Genomic DNA, 16,398 nt, shown 5'->3' on the forward strand with positions numbered 1-16,398 from the left:
CTCTGACCTCAGCCTCCAGAGTAGTTACGACTACAGGCATGGACCACAGTGCTTGGCTAATTTTTCATTTTTTGTAGAGATGGAGTCTCACTATGGTCCCTAGGCTGGTCTCAAACTCCTGGCCCCAAGTGATCTTTTCACCTTGGCCTCCCAAAGGCTGAAATTACAGGCATAAGCCATGGCACCCAGCCTGGTAAAATAATTTCAAAGTGAAAATTTAGAACTTTACTTATAAACCAATTATAGGCCAGGAACAGTGGCTCATTTCTGTAATCCCAGCACTTTGGGAGACTGATGTGGGAGGATCACTTCAGGCCAAGAGTTTGAGACCAGTGTGGCTAACAGCGAGACCCCACCTCTACTTAAAAAGAAAAAGAAAAAAAGGTGGTCGGGCCTGGTGGCTCATGCCTGTAATCCCAGCACTTTGGGAGGCCAAGGTAGGCAGATCACGAGGTCAGGAGATCGAGGCCATCCGGGCTAACACATGAAACCCTGTCTCTACTAAAAATACAAAAAATTAGGCGGATGTGGTGGCAAGCACCTGTACTCCCAGCTACTTGGGAGGCTGAGGCAGGAGAATCGCTTGAACCCAGGAGGTGGAGGTTGCATTGAGCCGAGATTACGCCACTGCACTCCAGTCTGGCGAAAAGAGCAAAACTCTGTCTCAAAAAAAAAACAAAAAACCCAATTATACAAAGTCCATCATAAACAACAAATACTTAATAGAGCAAATTGTTTAAAACCACCAAAACCAATCCTAATTCACCTTAGTCAACTACATTAAATTCCTTCTACTTACAATCAATGCCCTGTTATCCAGTTCTAAATCTCATGGAATGCTCTTGGGGAAATTTCCTTTTCCTCTTCTCCCAAGATGTTGATAGCATCCAGCATATGTCAGATACACAAATAATCATCCTTAGGTCTGATGTTGTAGTAAGACAATACTTTTTTTCTATAATTCCAAGAAAGGCAAAATACTTATAACTTAAATACACATAAATCTAACTATGTAGAGAACGTGTATAGTTAAAACTACAAAAATCTGATAATGGAAGCTAAAGGAGTTCTAAATAAACAAAGAGATATACCATGTTCATGGATTGGAAGACTCAATACAGTGGAGTCAACTATCCCTACAGTAGTCTATAGACTGAACACAACTGTAATAAAAATCCTATCAGAAATTATTATAAGTATAGACAAGGTGATTCTAGAATTTATATGAAGGGGGAAAGGAATTAGAACAGCAAAAGTTATTTTGTAAAAAATAACCAAAGTTGGCCAGGTGTGGTGGCTCACACCTGTAATTCCAGCACTTTGGGAGGCCAAGGTTGGCAGATCACCTGAGGTCAGGAGTTCGAGACTAGCCTGGCCAACATGGTGAAACCCCCTCTCTACTAAAAATATAAAAATAAGCCGAGCATGGTGGTGGGCGCCTGTAATCCCAGCTACTTGGGAGGCTGAGATAGGAGAATTGCTTGAACCCAGGAGACGGAGGTTGCAGTGAGCCAACACGGTGCCACTGCACTCTAGCCTGGGCAACAGAGTGACACTTGGGGTCTCAAAAACAGAACAAAAACAAAAGTTTAAGAAATCTCACTACTTATTTTAAGACTTACTATAAAACTATAGCAATCAAGACCATATGGCCTTAGCAAATAGGACATATACATACATCAGTGCAACAAAATAGAGCCCAGGAATCAATCCATGTAAATATGGCCAATTGACCTTTGACAAAGATGCAAAATCAATTCAGTTCAGAATGGAAAGTCTTTTCGACAAATGGTGTTAGAACAACTGGTCAACCATACATAAAGAAAAAAAAATGAACCTTGATCTAAACCTCATATTATACAAAGTTTAACTCAAAATAGATAACAGATTTAAATATAAAAGTAGAAACATCTGAAAGAATACACAGGAGAAAATCTTCTGGCTGGCCATGGTGGCTCATGCCTGTAATACTAGCACTTGAGGCCAAGGTGGGCAGATCACTTGAGTCCAGGAGTTCAAGACCAGCCTGGGCAACAAAACAAAACCTCATTTCTATAAAAAATAGAAAAGTCAGACAAGCATGGTGGCACGTGCCTATCGTCGCAACAACTAGGAGGCTGAGGTGGTAGGATCACTTGAGCCTGGGAGGTGGAGGTTGCAGTGAGCCCAGATTGCACCACTACACTCCAGCCTGTGGGACAGAATGAGACCCTGTCTCAAAAAACAAAAACAAAAAACTTTGTGATCTGGGGTTGGGTAAAGACTTCAAATTTATAAGTTAGACTTCATTAAATTTAAAAATTTCTGCTTTGCCTGAGAACTGTCAAGAAAATATGAAGACAAACTATAGACTGGAAAAAAATATTCTGAAATCACATACCCAACTGAAGACTTATATCCAAAATACAGACAGAACTATCAACAGCCAATAAGAAGAAAATTAACACTCTCATTAAAAATTAGGAAGGGATGTTAGTATTTCACCAAAGAAGAAAGAAGGATAAGTGCATACATGAAAGGATATTCAACATTATTAGCCATTAGAAAATGCAAACTAAAACTACAATAAGATAGATAGTATACGTCTATTAGAATGACTAATATAAAGCTAGCAAATAGAGATTAATAGAAATAAAAAGCAGAAAACAATAAAACATCTATGATTCCTGACATAACAAGAGCAAATAGTTTAGAATATTTCACTCCAAACTTTTCTTTTTTTTTTTTTTTGAGACAGAGTCTTGCTCTGTCGCTGAGGTTGGAGTGCAGGGATGTGATTTTGGTTCACTGCAACCTCCACCTCCCGAGTTCAAGTGATTCTCTGACTTGTGATTCTCCCACTTCAGACTCTCCCACCTCAGCCTCCCAAGTAGCAGGGATTATAGATGTGCGCCACCACACCTGGCTAATTTTTGTATTTTTAGTAGAGACAGGGTTTCAACATGTTGGCCAGGCTGGTCTTGAACTCCTGACCTTAAGTGATCTGCCTGCCTTGGCCTCCCAAAGTGCTGGGATTACAGGTGTGAGCCACCACACAGGACCCACTGCAAACTTTTTTTTTTGGATCTACCAAATTTTATATATGCCTGCAATTTTTTTCTATTGGCTTATTAAAAAAAAAAAAAAAAAAAAAGAGGCGTATGTGAAATCCAGCCAGTATTGGCAGCTCAGGTGGTATTTGCCAAGCACTATATAGGTCTCTGATCAACTCATTTATGGAAAAGTTGTGAGACGATCAAGTTTTGGATTGTTAAGAACAGGGAAAGAGTTGCAATTACAAAGACCTGTGAAGAGCTGTTTTAAATCAGTGGACATTGTTATCTATACCATTAAAAGACCCTTCCACTGTGCCAGATTCTTGTAAGAATAAAGTTCTTGGCTGGACACATTGGCTTATGCCTGTAATCCCAGCACTCCGGGCGGCTGAGGCAGGCAGATCACTTGAGGTTAGGAGTTTGAGACCAGGGTGGACAACATGGCGAAACCCCATCTGTACTAAAAATACAAAAAGCAGCTGAGTGTGGTAGTGCGTGCCTGTAGTCCCAGGTACTTGGGAGGCTGAGGCAGGAGAATCGCTTGAACCCAGGAGGCGGAAGTTGCAGTGAGCTGAGATCGCACCACTGCACTCCAGCCCCACTGCACTCCAGTCTGGCAACAGAGTGATACTCTGTCTCAAATAAGCATCCCTAAACCAGTAGCAGTGGGTAGCAAGGGTGATGAGAGGGTGAGAGAGAAGGCTTTGAGACCCTGTAGCTTACTTCAGAATTTTTTCCTGCTACATTAGAACTGGTTTCTGTCTAAAATATAATGGGCTAAAAAAAAGTAAAAGTTTAGACTAACACTGGATGAAATAATTTAAAAATTGAGCCATGTCTTCCATGATTACAGAGAGAATTATTTTTATGTTCTATAAAAGGCCAATTAGCTCATAATATTTATTATATAATTTGCTTGAGTTTCTTGAACTTCTGAAAGTAGTTTAGTATTGCTTTTTTTTATCAAGCAAATGATTAGTAGAATGCCTTACAACAAATGAAGATCATGCTTACTATGAAACTGAAATCCTGCATAATTATCTTTTTACTCTCTTTTTAAAACAAATGAAACAATACAATAAAAATACGAATAAAGGCAAAACTAATTGCGTTTTTCAGCCCTCTTTTCTTTTCTTTTCTTTTTTTTTTTTTTGAGACAGAGTCTCGCTCTGTCACCCGGGCTGGAGTGCTGTGGCCGGATCTCAGCTCACTGCAAGCTCCGCTGCCCGGGTTCACGCCATTCTCTTGCCTCAGCCTCCTGGGTAGCTGGGACTACAGGCGCTGCCACGTTGCCCGGCTAGTTTTTTTTTTGGAGTTTTTAGTAGAGACGGGGTTTCACCGTGTTAGTCAGGATGGTCTCGATCTCCTGACCTCGTGATCCGCCCGTCTCGGCCTCCCAAAGTGCTGGGATTACAGGCTTGAGCCACCGCGCCCGGCCCCAGCCCTCTTTTCTAATCTATTCCCAGTCTGATGAGGAAAATCAATGTTAAGAGCCTGGTATGTATTCTTTTATCCCATTTATCATTGTTTATATATGTGTATATATATACACACACAAGCATATACATGTAGATTATACAGAGCTCATTTTTTTTAACTGAAATATAATCATTCTACAGGCATTTGTAAGTTTTCAAGATGAACTGTGTGTACCTTTTAGATGGCATGCCTAACTATTTTAACTAGTAGACAACTGAAGAAAACAGCTGTTTTTCAAGATGTATAACTGCTTATTGGGTTCGACCAGATCATACATAGGATTAGTACAAGATCATACATAGAATTGATTAGTACAACAAGATTAAACATAGAATTGATTAGTATGCTGGCAAACAGATCTCTATAAGTAAGTCTTTAAATAGTTTTAGAGGTTAAAAAGCTTTCCCAGTTGTGCACATTGCTTCACTGCTGTGTAATTTGACAGAAACTTTCAAAACCAAATCAGAAAGCTGTCTGGAATGTATACTTTTTTTTTTTTTTTTTAAGAGATCGGGTCTTGCTATGTTGCCCAGGTTGGACTTGAACTCCTTTGCTCAAGTGATCTTCCTGCCTCATCCTCCCACGTACTGGGACTATAGGCAACTCCCACTACATCCAGGGATCTATAAAGGTCAGCAGCACTGACCTTATTCTGTAAGATTTAGTGAATCTTTTAGCCTTAGGGTTGTTAACGAGGATCTTATTTTCACTCTCAATTCATAACTCAGATAATTATGTCCCAGAATTTGTTCATATTAGTGGATTTAATAGTAAAATTCAAGTCTACATGGACTTTTATACCTAGATTTAGTTTTAAAAAGGTGTGGCACATAATAAGTTTGAAATTTAACAAATTCTTAGTGGCCTTCTGCTTTATATATCAGAGACTTGTGTCTTCCCAAATGTGATTGGACTGAAGAGTAAGTCAGTCCATTTCTCAGTGCTGTAAGATTCTCAGAGAAAAACTGAAGTTTATTTATCCTTTAATGTTGACAGCTTATAAAGTTTATAAAGACAGGCTAGAAGGAGACAATCTTTCTCTTCCTTTGATGAAAGGTAAGGGTCTGAAGAATGGGAATTATCTCTATTTTCTACACATTTACTCTTACATTTTATATAAAGACAAGATAAGCTTGTTAGTAAGCTGCTGAGTCCACTGAAAGTGACTAATACTAGACAAGGAGGTATGTACTATAGGGAGAGTAGAAAAGATTGGAGGAATTTTCAGGTTACTCAGAAATGACTAGAAAGGAAACCATTTAGTACAATTTAAAATAAGAACTGGTTTCTCCTTCAAACTTTAAATGTACTAAGTTATACACTATTAGTCCCTTTTCACATTACTATAAAGAATTACCTAACACTGGGGCAATTTATGACGAAAAGAGGTTTAACTGACTCAAGTTCCACAGGCTTAACAGGAAGCATGACTGAGGAGGCCTCAGGAAACTTATACAATCATGGTGGAAGTTGAAGGGGAAGCAAGCACCTTCTTCACGTTGGCAGGAGAGAAAGAGAGCAAATGAGGGGCAGGGTGCCATACACTTTTAAACCATCAAATCTCATGAGAACTTTTATTGTTGCAGGAACAGCATGGGAGAAATCTGCCCCCATGATCCAATCACCTCCCACCAGGTCCCTCCCTCAACATTGGGAATTACAATTCAACTTGAGATTCGAGTGGGGACATGGAGCCAAACTGTATCATATGCCTTCAAGTTTAAAATGTAGACCATAATTATTTACATAAGGCCACATACATTTGCAACCAGGAAAATTTCAGATATTCATTTATTAGGTGGCTTGGTAACAGTTCCAATAAATTATTAATTCCTGATTTGGGGATTTACTCCCTGAACAATGAACACATATGCAATTTTCACTAACATTATCATGAGTTTTGTGTACATCAAGAGGATAGGAGACCTTCAAGTATAGAAATCTACTTAACTTTCTTGAAGTAGTCTGATCTCTCAGTTAAATAAACATTTGGTAAGCCTATACAACAATTGTGTAAGACAGTCAATCAATTGCAGCCTGCCCTCTTGCTCCAATATTACCTATAAATAACATTAAAATGTTGAGAAAAGTGGGTGGAACAAAGTACATATATGTAACCAAAGTCTCATTTTCCTCTTTATTTCCAAAGGTAGTGTAATGCACACTGTCAGCAGAACTACATATTTATCTGAAGGTACATATCAATCTATCACAATAATATAATTCTAGCGTTTTAGTTTTTTCAGAGATGAGTTTTTATTTTCAAAATTATCCCCTTCATTCCTTCCTCCCATTGTGATTTTATACATCCAAGTTACTTTGTTGGGGAGGGGCATTTTAATTTGTAATTATTTATTCTTATTTAGGCATTCTCATTTTCATTAAGTAGATCTGAATATATCAGTGGTTTCTTTTAACTTCAGGTAAGTTTAGCAGGGAAATTAGTTTGTTCATGATTATTTGCTACCTGAATCTTAATTTTATCATTTCTTTAAAAAAATGTTTTTTTTTTGTAGATATAGGGTCTCACTATATTGCTTAGGCTGTTCTCAAACTCCTGGTCTCAGGCAATCCTTCTGATTTGGCCTCCCAAAGGGCTGGGTTGTGGTTACTGGAATGAGTCACTGAGCCCAGTCCTCTATGTTATTTCTTAAAACTGCACGTGAATCTATAATTATCTCAAAATAAAAAGATACACTCACTTGGCTCCCTTCTTAGGTCTATGTCACACTTTCTACATTTTCTAGGTACACATTATCTGCAAGTCACTAAGTTTAGAGTCTTCTAAGACTCTTTCATTTATCACCACCCTGATGTACTTTCACATTACACTTTACATTGTTCTTAACACACCCACCTTTCCTATTATACTCTGAGTTCCTCAAGGGCAGGGATCATGTCTTATTCATCTTTTTTTTCCCCTAGTACTTGGAATACTGTCTGGCATGTAAGAGGCAACCAGCAAATTTTTGCTCAATGAACAAAGGTAGAAAGTTTATTTGGGTGGTAGAACACTGGAGATGTTTTTGAATAAAGGTAGAACTGCCATTACACAAAATATTTGAATTAAGCAAGTCTTTAAATTCAAATCTTGGCTTAGTTATTCAGCTCAATAATATGTTTCAGCCATTCTTATTTCTGGCCAGTCATATCTGAGTAAGACTGTGGAAAGGATAAGGGGAGGAAATTGTATGAATACTACTCAGTGCTCCTTGGAACAGACTAAAAATAAAATAAATACCTGTTTCTTAAATAACTACCTTTACAAAAATAATGCTCTAGTAACTGTCCATTCTGGATTCAACAGGTATGAAATGATTTGTACTAGATGCTTTAAATTTCCTGCTGGAAATCTCCAAGTTTAATAAAAATTTAAATAAAAGACATTAGTTTTCAATTTTACATATGTATTTATTGAAGAAACATCATTGAGCACTCACGTGTATGTTAAAGACTACACAGTTTATACTGAGTTCTCCTTAAACTTTTGCACTGTGAAAAATATTGTAGTATATGGCTGATATGGGAGCATTTTTCTAGCATCAAAAAAGTAAAAAGGCCAGGTGTGATAGATGGCTCACGCCTGTAACCCCAGCACTTTGGGAGGCCAAGGCGGGCGGATCACCTGAGGTCAGGAGTTTGGCATCAGCCTGGCCAACATGGTGAAAATCCACCTCTACTAAAAATTCCAAAAATTAGCTGCGTGTGGTGGCTCATGCCTGTAATCTCAGCTACTTGGGAGGCTGAGGCAGGAGAATTGCTCGAATCTGGGAGGCAGAGGTTGCAGTGAGCTGAGATCACACCTCTGCACTCCAGCCTGGGCGGCAGAGTGAGACTGTTTCAAAAATAAACATAAAAATAAAAATAAATAAAGGAATAAAATGAAATATGTTCTATGAATTATTTTCTCCCACTGTATTAAAAAATCAGACTTTAAAAGTTAAAAACACTGAGCAGGGAATTTGAGAAAAAAAATTGCTGAGTAAAGGGAGAAAATTTAGGAGGTTTGGATTTTGATTATATCTGACACTAACTCACTCATGCTTCAATAAAAAAGGGTGGCAATCTGAAAAATTAATAAAGATTGCTGAAGCTGCAATGGTCTCTTGTGAGCAGTAAAGCTCTATGGTATCACAGAATTGGCTCTGTGTCTGAAAATCAACATGCTATACTGCTTTCTTGATCCCCGGGGGTTTTTTAAAGTGCTGAAAACCTAAGGTAAAATTTATTTTTGTTTGGAAAATATTTTTCTTCATGTGTTTTATAATATATTGATTAAAAAAAATTTTTTTTTTTTTTAAAGAGAGAATCTTACTCTGTCACCCAGGCTGGAGTGCAGTGATGTGATCATAGCTCACTGCAGCCTTGACCTCCTGGGCTCAAGCAATCCTCCCACCTCAGCCTTCCGAGTAGCTGGGACTACAGGTATGTGCCACCCTGTCTGCCTAATTTTTAAATCTTTTTTGGTAAAGAGTGGAAGTCTCACTATGTTGCCCCAATGTCATGAGTGTTATATTAAAGTTGCTTATTAGAGCTATAATATCTGCATATTTAAGAAAGAAAGTTGAGAGATCCTCTGAGCAGGAGATAAACTGATGATTCCTAGATTGCCAATATGTAAGCTTTCTCCACAAATATTCATAAAGTACAGCATCGTTTTAGCTTTTAGACCTTGGGCAAAACTTATTAACCTTGTAGTGTCTCAGTTTTTAGTTTGTAAAACAGGAGTAATAAATAGTACTTACACTTCATATCCTGCTTGTGAGGATTAAATCTACTGAACACCTACTATATGCTAAGGACATAGTGGTGAATGAAGCACTCCTCCAGCACAGTAAACACACAATTATGTATGGCTGTCGTTATCTTGGAAATGTCAGAGATAGCTCACAGACTCTGTGTGCAAGCTAAATGTATACAGACATTTAAAAATTCTCTGTATATTTAAAAATTGTTGGCAAGTGAGGAGAGAAACTATAGCAGATTCAGAAACGGGATTCTTTCCACACTCCAGGTTCTTTCTTCTGAAAGGGACTAATGATGCAGGTTGACTTTGGTAGGCCTTGAGCCATCTTTTTATCCTTCACCTCATAAAACTCTGGGATTTCAACCAAATACTTTTACAGAAGTAGTTAATCAATGAGGAATTTCCAACAGATTTTAGGAGAGAGCTTTTCATTACAGAAAGGATTTGAATACGACTCGACAATTTTCACTACAAATTCTCTTTGCATACATGTATCTGGTAATCTGGCCAAACAGAGGTTTAGGTGTGTGACTATGGGAATACATAAAGTAAAAGGGCAAGTTTCTTTCCTTTTGTTTTTTTGGAAACTGTCTCACTCTGTTGCCCAGGCTGGAGTGCAGTGGTGCGATCTCAGTTCACTGAAACTTGGGCATCCTGGGTTCTAGCAATTCTCATGCCTCAGCCTTCCCAGTAGCTGGAATTACAGGTGTGCACCACCACACTCAACTAACTTTTGTATTTTTAGTAGGGACGGGGTTTTGCCATGTTGGCCAGGCTGGCCTCAAACTTGTGGCCTCAAGTGATCTGCCTACCTCGGCCTCCCAAAGTGCTGGGTAACAGGCATGAGCCACCGCACCCAGCCTTGGAAGTTTCTCGATATTGTCAATTTATAAAAAGTTAGAACATCTATAGTTATTCAGGGTTTCAGAAATCCTCCGTGAATGAGCAGAAAGTCCAGTAGGTGGGAAGATGAAAATGACAAAGAAAGGTAGAGGGTATAAGCCTTAAATAAGCCAAAGATATCTATATAAAAAGGGTTGAGTAATGACTTAAAAGCAGCCATAGCATGTGAGAAAGAGGCTGATATCATCTCTTAATTCAGGATCATGGAAGATGAGCAGCAAGCATTTGATAGGGTTGCAGAGGAAACAAATTTTCTGTGGAGGCCCAGGTTTCAAGACAGACCTGAAGTATGTACAGTTCAAATTGTACATGCTTTAGAGGCCAGAATGACTCGGCTTCCATGTGAATTCTCATGAAGTTTCTGGGGTGGTGGAAGGACTATGAGCTTTGCCACAAGGAGTCAGTAGAGCCCAGGCTTGACTGGGCTGCGAGGGAATCCTATACCAGGTAGGTAGGCTACAAAGACCAGCGTCCAGAACCTTCACCATGTAATTACAACAAAAATAGTCGATAATGGTAGATTTGGGAAAACGAGTACTGCCTTATCTGAAGCTGGTCACAGCCTAACCCTATTTTATTTTATTTTTTGAGATGGGCTCTCACTATGTTGCCCAGACTGGTTTTTGTTGTTGTTGTTGTTTGTTTGTTTGTTTTAGACAGAGCCTTACTCTGTTGCCAGGCTAGAGTGCAGTAGCATGATCTCGGCTCACTGCAACCTCTGCCTCCCGGGTTGAAGTGATTCTCCTGCTTCAGCCTCCCAAGTAGCTGGGACTACAGGCGTGTACCACCACACTCAGCTAATTTTTGTATTTTTAGTAAAGACAGGGTTTCACACCATGTTGGCCAGGATGGTCTCGATCTCTTGACCTCGTGATCCACCTGGCTCGGCCTCCCAAAGTGCTAAGATTACAAGTGTGAGCCACCAGGTTTTAAACTCCTGGGATCAAGAGATCCTCCTGCCTTAGCCTCCTGAGTAGCTGACATTACAGAAGCATACCACGATTTTAACCCTATTTAAAAAAACTCACATTCATTGCGATTATTAATTCTCATTTTAGATAATTTAACATATATTAGGGGCCAAAATTAAGTCAAGAGGAATGGCCTATGTAATTAACAGTCACATGATTATATAACCTTTTACAAGAAATTTTTAACTGTTCTGTAGTACCGTTTTTTATTTTTAAAAAATTGCCTATGATAATGTCTTACTCCCTTCTTTACCACAGGCAAATAAGACCGTATTTGTTAGAGCTCTTTGGAAGAAAACAGTAAAAAAAAACCAGATGCTATTAAAGATAACTGCCAAACTAGAAAATCTTGCCAAGAAAATTATAATTGATAACTTAATGCAGACAACAACATAATGCTAGGACAATTCAGGATTTATCATTTTTAAGCCTTGGTAAACACTGAAAAATAAGATTAAAGTACTTTGGAATGAAATGACAACTTCTATCTCTATAGCCTTGAGAATACAGTATTCAAATTAATTAACCAAATACCACTTTATTAATAACCAAAGAAATACAAATTAAAACAATAAAATATCATTTTTTGGTCTGATTAACCAAAAATTTTAAAGACTGATAATACTTAATGTTGATGAGTGCGGTGCTCATTTCTCTTAACATTGCTGGCAGGTAGATACATTGGTACAATCTTTTAGAAGAGCAATTTGACAATACTTACCCAGACATAAGTGTACATGTCTTTTAATTTCACAATTCCATTGATAAAATATGACTTGACAAAACATTATTAAATGCACCACTGTTTGTTTAAAAAATGGGTAACAATTTAAGTATAAATTTGCTGGTGGAATTACAATAAATAATTGTCACATTATTTACATGAGAAATACATATATATATCAAACAGTCACACTCTAATCTCTTTTAATCTGAAATTCATTTCAACAGAAAGCCATACTAATTTACTGAGCAAAAGATTATAGGTGTATTTCAGACATGCATTAAAAAGGGCTGTAAAAAAAAGACTATAGGTATATTTCAATATAAATAAAATTAGAAAAATGTTTCTGCTTTCGTATCATGACTTTGGGGAAGTACATATTAAAGTACTTTTATTATTTTAAAAAACAGATTAGTAATGCTTTAAAAAACAGAATGAGATATACCCTTTTCATAAATACGCCTTAAATGAATTAGAATTACCACTTAGGTATGAGGATGAAAAATGACTTTGTACTGATTAGCTGTTAATATAAAATAAACATATGTTACTATGTCATAAGAAATGCAATTAAGATCTAAAATGAAATACTCTTAATGAGACACTCATTAGGAGTTAGGGTAAACTGAATGTAGAAAGCCACATATTCCACATCAAAGCTGATTTACTTATTTCAATAGCCCTCTGGTCTTTGAAATTGTGACTGAACTTCATATACATTTACAACAATACAATGCAAATGGTGTCCAAAACAGCATTTTTAATATGCTGCAATTTAAAGTAATGGCTGCCTTGTCCTTCTTTCCTTAGACTATTAGAACAGCAAAATCATTAATAAGAAGAATCAGGCCAGGTGCAATAGCTCACGCCTGTAATCTCAACACTTTGGGAGGCTGAGGTGGGTGGATCACCTGAGGTCAGGAGTTCGAGACCAGCCTGACCATGTGAAACCCTGCCGTCTATTAAAAATACAAAAATTAGCCGGGCATGGTGGCGGGTGCCTGTAATCCCAGCTACTTGGGAGGCTGAGGCAGGAGAATCACTTGAACCTGGGAGGCAGAGGTTACAGTGAGCCAAGATCATGCTACTGCACTCCAGCCAGGGTGACAGAGTGAGACCCTGTCTGGAAAAAAAAAAAAAAAAAAAAAAGGCTGGGCGCAGTGGCTCAGGCCTGTAATCCCAGCACTTTGGGAGGCCGAGGTGGGTCTGTCACGAGGTCAGGAGATCGAGACCATCCTGGCCAACGTGGTGAAACCCCGTCTCTACTAAAAATACAAAAATAGCCAGTCATGGTGGCCTGTGCCTGTAATCCCAGCTACTCGGGAGGCTGAGGCAGGAGAATCGCTTGAACTCAGGAGTTGGAGGTTGCGGTGAGCTGAGATCACGCCACTGCACTCCACAGCCTGGGCCAAAGAGTGAGACTCCATCACAAAACAATAAATAAATAAATAAATAAGTAAAATAAAAATAAAAAAAGAAGATCAGAATAGGCTTCCTATAAACATTTCTATATAACTGCTAATTGTGCATACATTTTCATTTAAATACGCATAAATAGGCCAGATGCGATGGCTCACGCCTGCAATCCCAGCACTTTGGGAGGCTGAGGTGGGCAGATCACCTGAGGTCGAGAGTTCAAGACTAGCCTGGCCAACATGGTGAAAACCCGGTCTCTACTAAGAATACAAAAATTAGCCAGGCGTGTTGGCATGCGCCTGTAGTCCCAGCTACTTGGGAGGCTGAGGTAGGAGGATCGCTGGAACCTGGGAGGCAGAGGTTGCAATGAGCCAAGACTGTACCACTGCACTCCAGCCTGGGTGACAGAGTGAGATTACATCTTAATAAATAAATAAATAAATAAATATGAATAAATACACACATTTTACATGTTATTTATTACCTCTTTAAATTCAGCCTTTATTTAGCAAGCACATAAAGAAAAAGGGCTAGAATGGGCTTAAAATATTTGTTAATGCTATCTCTTAATGCTCTCTCCTGATTCAGTAGGCTCCTTACACTGATATTTAGAGCACTGCTTTATATACATGTTCAGTGATAAAAGGGACATGACTATCAATCTATATAGCACAGAGTAAACATTCTTTTAGGTATGCTGACTGATAGCTATAAACTTGCACATTAATTACAAACTTGCACACTCCCTCCAAAGCCTGACAAATTAGTTATATGCAGGATACTCACATCTGTATAGTGGCCGAGCATATGACATCGGTCACATTGTTTATCCCAGGAATGTCTGAAAAGACATGAGTGGTCCAACATCTTAGGCACAGGACAGTATTCACAAAGCGGGGCTGGACAGGAATACAGGAGGTGTCCGCTCCTGGAGCATAGGAAGCAGCGACGAACTTTCTATGTGGCAAAAAAATCATTAAAATCTCTTCAGTCTCAAAAGGTAGATTAGTATTTCTTTTTCAATATAATCCCATAAAAAATTATTTCTAATTTGAGATCCCAATAAAGGTAGAATCTTGAGCACAATTGTTAAATCAAACACAATGTCCAAAACACTGTATGCATACTGTTTGCCAAAAAGGCTTAGTCTGTACATACTAGCAGCTGGCATTTATTCCTTACGCCTCTTATTATAGGAATATTGACAAAATGAAAGGTATGTAAGAGGGAAAGTAGAATGAGGAGCATATCTAGAAGCTAAGTCATAGGAGGAACAGATACAGAAGCTGTTTTGCCTGGAGAAGCAAAAACAAAAAAGGAACATGAGAGCTGTCTGAACTGTTTGAAAAACAGTCATTTGGAAGAGGTAGGAGGAACTGAAGAAATGTTAAGAGCTAATTATCTGGTGAGGAAATGTCTAAGATCTTCAGTTCTGTGTTGTTCCAAAGGTTGATGTACCTGCTTAACACAACTTACATTAATAAACATTTACAAATGCCCCAAATTATAATTTTCTAACAATAAAAATTATCTCACAGTGAAATAAGCTGTCTTATGAAGCAGAAGGTTTGGAAGTGAAAGGGGTCTCAGGAATCATCTGATTCAATCTCTTCATTTTATAGACAAGAAAACGAGAAGCATAGAGGGTTAAATGATTTGCCCAACTAGTAATGAGAAGTTAAAATTGATTCCACATTTTTCTGACTCCAAATTTATTATTATTTCTCCTACACTAGGCTGTAAGCTACATGAAATTTAACACACATCCTATAAAAAGATTTGAATTCTAAGGTTATAGGGTTTCACCCTTGAGATTTTTTTTTTTGAGACAGAGTCTTGCTTTGTCACCCAGGCTGGAGTGCAGTGGTACGATCTCTGCTCACCGCAAGGTCCATCTCCCGGGTTCACACCATTCTCCTGTCTCAGTCTCCCAAGTAGCTGGGACTACAGACACCCGCCATCACGCCCGGCTAATTTTTTATATATTTTTAGTAGAGACAGGGTTTCACCATGTTAGCCAGGATGGTCTCGATCTCCTGAACTCATGATCCACCCGCTTTGGCCTCCCAAAGTGCTGGGATTACAGGCGTGAGCCACTGTGCCCGGCCTCACCCTTGAGATTTTGAGTTTACAAATGTGGAAAGAAGCAAGGCTTATTTCACGTACTCGTGGTAAGGGGCAGTTCTTTGATAAATGGCCACGTTTGTCACAATTTCTACAGATAATGTTTTTGTTGGCTGAATAGTATCGCTGGGTCCATCTTCCAGGTGTTCGGTTATTAGCTATCTGGGCCTAAGCAGAAAAAAAAAAAATCAAGAATTAAAAAAATTGTTTCACTGCTAAATAAAAGCCATCTACTACTCTTGTTAAAGACAACTATAAATGAATAAAGATACATCAAGCTTCAAGTCAGTTCCATTACCTTGATAAAGAAAGAGAATTATTAGTTACATCTGTTCAACTTAGAACCTAGCCACAGGGGAACTTCATGATCTCTCTTGTTCTCTTAAAAAGAGTCAGGTCGGGCGTGGTGGCTCACGCCTGTAATCCCAGCACTTTGGGAGGTCAAGGCGGGCGGATCACCTGCGGCCGGGAGTTTGAGACCAGCCTGACCAACACGGAGAAACCCCATCTCTACTAAAAATACAAAACTAGCCGGGCTTGGTGGCGCAAGCCTGTAATCCCAGCTACTTGGGAGGCTGAGGCAGGAGAATCACTTGTGCCTGGGAGGCGGAGGATGTGGTGAGCCGAGATTGTGCCATTGCACTCCAGCCTGGGCAACAAGAGCGAAATTCCATCTCAAAAAAAAAAAAAGAGGTAGAAAACCATAAAAGGAGGTGCCATAAAAGTAACTCTACTGCTTTTTGTCTGCCCCTCCCGCCTGCTGAGTCTTTTATACTTCTCCATGTGATTTTTTTTTTTTTTTTTTAACCTTTCTCTACTTATGTTTCAGATCTAGCAGGGGTACTGACATGCATCACTTAGACATTGTGGCAGCATTCAGTCAAAGCCACTGCTGACTTCTTTTCTTTCTTTTTTTTTTTGAGACAGTTTCATTCTTTTGACCAGGCTGGACTGAAGTGGCGCAATCTTGACTCACTGCAACCTCCGCCTCCCCGGGTT

The 16,398-nt window shown here is 38.8% G+C and overlaps 1 protein-coding gene across 4 annotated transcripts in view; it reads right to left on the reverse strand.

Annotated features, from left to right (window-relative positions):
- Positions 1-16,398, reverse strand: part of ZCCHC7 (zinc finger CCHC-type containing 7) — a 237,625-nt gene that overhangs the window by 37,205 nt on the left and 184,022 nt on the right. For all 4 annotated transcript variants that reach the window (XM_010369973.2, XM_010369975.2, XM_010369977.2 and 1 more), the window contains exons 4-5: positions 15,442-15,567; positions 14,062-14,232 (exon numbers count right to left, since the gene is read on the reverse strand). In XM_010369973.2, the coding sequence (XP_010368275.1) occupies positions 14,062-14,232; positions 15,442-15,567 (297 nt within the window). The remainder of the gene's footprint in view (positions 1-14,061; positions 14,233-15,441; positions 15,568-16,398) is intronic.

The sequence above is a fragment of the Rhinopithecus roxellana genome, chromosome 16 (genome assembly GCF_007565055.1).
Source record: "Rhinopithecus roxellana isolate Shanxi Qingling chromosome 16, ASM756505v1, whole genome shotgun sequence".
Lineage (NCBI taxonomy): Eukaryota > Metazoa > Chordata > Mammalia > Primates > Cercopithecidae > Rhinopithecus > Rhinopithecus roxellana.